The sequence below is a fragment of the Chelon labrosus genome (assembly GCF_963514085.1).
Source record: "Chelon labrosus genome assembly, chromosome: 18".
Classification (NCBI taxonomy): domain Eukaryota; kingdom Metazoa; phylum Chordata; class Actinopteri; order Mugiliformes; family Mugilidae; genus Chelon; species Chelon labrosus.
The window spans coordinates 18,371,105-18,376,240 of NC_140351.1; the positions used below are offsets into that span (position 1 = coordinate 18,371,105).

At 43.6% G+C, this 5,136-nt stretch overlaps 1 protein-coding gene across 1 annotated transcript; it reads right to left on the reverse strand.

Moving 5' to 3' along the window:
- Positions 1-1,581: 1,581 nt before the first annotated feature.
- On the reverse strand, positions 1,582-4,902 carry slc35g2b (solute carrier family 35 member G2b). Its single transcript, XM_084566767.1, has 2 exons — positions 4,728-4,902; positions 1,582-3,531 (listed from the first exon to the last, which is right to left on the reverse strand). The coding sequence occupies exon 2, from the start codon at positions 3,503-3,505 to the stop codon at positions 2,255-2,257; it is 1,251 nt and encodes a 416-aa protein (XP_084422893.1). The 5' UTR covers positions 3,506-3,531; positions 4,728-4,902; the 3' UTR covers positions 1,582-2,254.
- Between the last annotated feature and the right edge of the window lie 234 nt (positions 4,903-5,136).

Below are 5,136 nucleotides of genomic sequence, written 5' to 3' on the forward strand. Positions count from 1 at the left end.
CAGTCAATCACACTGCAGCTGTTGATTTTTGCTTTCCCACAAGCATCCGTCATGTTTTTTCCCTCATGAGGCCTGTGAATCAATATAATTTAAGCAGTTTCAAAGAGTTTTCATAAAATAAAATAAAAATAGTTAGAAGACAGACAACGAGAAGATTATCTTATTACTTCGCTTATACGTCATTTATTAATTAGTCATCTGTCAGAGATTAGTTGTCTATAAGAGAAGCTGCAAGCCTCTTGAGCACTGACTTCTCAAACAGCCTCACATTGTAGAATTTAATATAACTCTCATCCTGCATTATATGTTGGGGAAATCAGGATCAGTCTGGCATCTTTACACAATTCATTTAAGCAGACGCTTTCGATTGTTGGGGCAAACGTGTGCCCGCACAAATGTGGCCTTAAATGATTAATAGGTATTAATAGGTGTATTTAGTGTTGTCCTGGTGTCGATGAGTGTTTGATACAAACGCCCAGTCAACTGCACTGTGCAGCACACACTTACATACAATAGCACTTCATTAAATTCCATTTAAGCCCCTCCTGGGAAATAATGATACATCTAATAAACACGTCTGCGGTGAGAGTTGCAGAGTAATTTGGAAGGTTTTGCACCTCTCTGCAGGATGCAATCTGTTTCCTGCTCAAACAGATGGGTCTCCTCTACATGTATTCTCGTTTCAGCACCTAAAACCCCATCGCGAAACACGACTGTAATGCAGCACGTACAGCATAGTTGGAATTTATTGAAAGCAACTTCATGTCAGTTTATTTAAAAATGACTGACGTGCGGTAAATTCAAGAACGTCTTTTCAAAGTTAAGGACAGATTCACGTCATAATCAGTTTGGGACTTGTTGTTTACTAACCATTTTATTTACTGTGACATCAGTAAGAGTAGATTGTCATTACAGAGAATGATTTGACCTCAGCAACATGAGCCTTTGTGGGTGTAATAAAACATTTCATTTTCTGTGTATATATCTTGAACATTCAACAGATGAGTACACTTAATCAGGCGTGTACAATGACTAAATAAAAAGGGCTTTGGAAAACTGCGTTGTCATTCTATGAAACTGCTTTAATACCTCCACAGCTAATTGCCCACATAAATTACAATAAAACTTCTGATTCTGTCTAAGGAAGGAAGTAGCCCGTGAATGCCACCTGCTGGTGTAGCATGCACATCGTGTCTGCCTGCAACGAGCAACATGTCCCCCTTTTCATGCGCTCTGCCTCGTCATTATGCCCTTTTTTCATTCCATCACTGTTGCTTTCACTCCGGGGAAATCAGAGGGCGACTGCCTCAGCTTTCTAAACGGAGAAAGGAGACGTCACTGGTGAGCCACTGAATGGTCCACTATAGAGCAAGCAGATGGTCTCACGTAGTTAAAGGGGACTTTAATTTAATACAATGCACCTGCCTCTGGGCATTAGTTCGATCTGCATCTGAAAGTAAACAGAGGCAACTCCCAACAGTGAGAAGAGGTGCAATTGTGCAGAAAATATTATACAGGGAAAAATATGGATTGCTACTGTTTCCTTTATATAAAAAAAAATAATAATAACATTTGGTCTTCCATAACTTGGGTTGTACTTGTAACGTTAGATTCAATTTGACAGTCTTTGTCACAACACATAAAGACTTTTATATCCTCATTAGATCCTTTGCTGGCTCCTCTGTTATAGCATTGTACTCGGAGGGACTGTTTTGCCAAGCAACCGATTAAGGGTGAGAAAATCAATACCAGTTATTTTATGAAATGCAGGTGGTATTTATTTTTATTCGTTCATTCCTTGGCTGTAGTACGAATGATTTCTGGGCTGACATTTACACAGTGAAGCAAGTGTGGCAGTGTGACAATGGAGGCGTACACCGCAACGTGTTGATGTTGTGATTTCACACCGCCACTCACAAGACCAGATCCAGTGTCCAAGTCAACATGATTTAAAATGCTGGAGAATGGTGAATCACATTATTCTTGTTTTTTTTTTGTTGTTGTTTTCTTTTGTGTGTATTAGCTGACACTTTGGTATGTGACACAATTTGACATTGAAGCAGTACTATCGAGGGGGAAATAGTCACCATGTTACATTTGTCTTTTATTTCACACACAAATATTAAGACATTAGTTACACAACTGGCACTCTTTCAACAGCACAACAATACAAAATCATCAGATGGAGATCCAGACATTCGTTAAATTGCACAACCAAGCAACATTGTAAACAAATAGACCGACATATCTAAATTCATTTGATGGGCGAGTCTAGGATCTCTTGGTAATCCTGCCGAATGGCCCTGCTCACCCTGTACAGCTTGACTCCTGTCAGAGTGAACACACTGATCATGATGACCAGGCCCCCGATGACGTCGTAGACAGACGGGATCATCCTCAGAACGATAAGCTGGAGAAACATGGCGACCACGATCTCAAGGTGCTGCACGGTACTAACTAAGGCTGGATGAAACTTGTTTAGAGCGTAGTAGACTCCCAGGAATGCCACGGTGGAGCAGATACAGATCCCAATTAAATAGCCCCAGGTCTCAGCATCCAGAGGAATGATGGGCTCCTGCATGACAAACATGGTAGAGGCCCCCCACACCGTACCCGTCCAGCCGAAGGTAAAGAGTGCCGTCCACATACTGACGCGCTCCTTGATGGCTCTGTAGACGATCATGGAGAGGGCTGCGGTCAAGCCCGCCATCACTGTCATTGTGTAGCCAAAGGCCTCCTTCCAAAATCCGAGCCTGGATTTTTCCTCGTCTGCAACATTCGGCACCATGACGAGGCACAGGCCGAACACGCTTCCCACCACCGTGACCACATCTGTGTAGCCCAGCCTCTCATCCAGCAGCAGGAAGGCCAGTATCGCACTGAAGACTGTGGTGGACGCTCGCCACATGATGGTGCCATTACTGGGCGGAACAATAGCGAAGGACGTGTAAGCGCAGGTGATTGAGATAACGTTGCAGACGCCGTAGAAGAAGAGACGCAGGCGATAGCCCTTAGGGCCGAAGGGGGCCTCGTGGTGGTAGAAAACCACCAGGATGGACAGCACTTGGATCACAGAGCGAATGAAGAGTAGCTCAAGAGAGGGAACTTTAGAGCGATCGGCTGCTAATCGAGTTATCAGCGCCACACAACCATGAGCCACCGCCGCCCCGAATAAGGCCATCCAGGTCACCCTGGAGGCCAACACATTCGCCTCACCGAAGCTAGCCAGCTGGCCTTCAACCCCCTTGTCTTTTTGCACACTTGGCTGCTTAGGCTGGGTCTCCATGGTTCCAAAGAAAGTCCTGCCACCTTTGCTGTCTGACACCAGCCTCTTTTCCACATTCGCTTCTGCGAAGGCGCCAAAGTCCTCAAAGGAGGGAGCATCATCATACCCTTCATCGCCTGGCTGAGGGAAGTGAGTGGCATACTTCACTGTCACTGTGTTTGGGTGAATCTTAACCCGCTTCTTGGATCCGTACTGGAGCGAGGAAGGAGATACATCCATGTTTTCTGGGCGTCAAATGGGGTAATCTGAAAAATGAAGTGGGAAATCATTACAGAGTGATCACGTAAATAAAATTACATTTAAACATCGTCGTTGTGAGGTTAAAGTCAAAACAAGTTTTTTGAATGAACACTGTTTGCATAATTCGTCACTTGTTTCCTCAGTATCCATCCCCCACACTCACACACAGACAAAATACACTCGTGCTGACAGACACACGCATGCAGGTCCATAAAGCCCACGCACGCTCACCTTTTCACTCTGCCTAGCCTTACAATGGTGTCATGTTTCTTCTATATATGTACATACATATCCCATGTGAGCTCACAGGAGCCAAGCAGCAAACACTCTGAGGCTGATGCAGTCGGATGGGGATGGAATTACATAACAGGGATCCACGGAGGATGATGCGCGAATGTGGGCCACTTATGAGATGAATGGAGCTGCACACCATAAATAACCAAACCCTGTAGGCCTCTAAAGGACTGTGTTAAAGGGTTAAACGCTGGAGAGTTAAGACTGGTCCTTTCAGTCTGGAGAGATTTCAGATTTCTTTGAAACGCACAGGGATCTGGTTTATAGAGCAGATTAAAGAATAGTAATTTCAAAAAATGTATGAAAATATGTTTTAAAATGAAAATCCTGGAGATGTTAGGAACCAATACTATTACTGATTATTTTTCTGAATTACAATTACCACAGCATTTATTTTGGCAAAACCTTCAAACACAGCATGAATGAATGAAAACCACAAGGGGGCAGATATAGTCTTATTTGCCTCTCTCCTCTCCTCTCCTCTCCTCCCTTTTGAAATATAACTTAATCGCTGACATTTAACGATGGAGATGTATGGGTTTGGGTTCGAGATAATAAAAATAAAGGACAAATGTCCGTTTATGAGAAACGAAACGAGCTTAAAAAGACCGATTTTCAGCGTTCACATCGACTACAGCCGTGACTTAATTCGGATTAATTGGCTCTCCAAGCCAGTCAAAACGATTCTTTTCACAAACAATTTAAGAGGAATACAGAAAATAAGTGCAACAGTTTTTAATTTTTGACAGTTAAATAATATTATAAGTGCAAGAGTGTGTCATGTTGATTCGCAAATCTAGTTTAAATTAGGTAAAAATGGATGTAAAGACTAATGAGGCAACCCTATGTTAAGCGTTTGGCATGCAGCAAGAAAAAAAAAAAAAAAAAGAATCTATAAACGTCTTACCTTTTGTTTTTTAAACAGTTCCTAATGATGCATGAACCGGGATTTGTGTCATAAAAGAAGATTTTGTCGCATTTCTTGGTCCTCACGTTTGGTCATCTGCAATTTCTCCATCCTTCCCCCCTCTCCTCAAGTGGAACACCTCCAGAAGATGCGCTCTGCTTATTTGTTCCCCCCGCGCCGCCGACGGACCCTGCCTCTGGTCCTGCTGCTAATGAAGCCGAAGCTGCTGAAGCTGCGGTTGCTGAGGCGGATGGAGATGATGATGGTGATGATGATGATGATGCTGAAGCTGAAGGGGGGGGGGGGATTCGAATCCGAAGAGCGAAGCAACTGTCCCTGTCACAGCCAGCGGTTTCTCCTCCTCCTCCTCCCCAAGACAGCTTCCCACCTAGATTGGCTCACATTCGTC

Excerpts from the sequence above, each read along its gene's own strand:
- slc35g2b (XM_084566767.1), bottom strand. The coding sequence starts at position 3,505 with ATGGATGTATCTCCTTCCTCGCTCCAGTACGGATCCAAGAAGCGGGTT.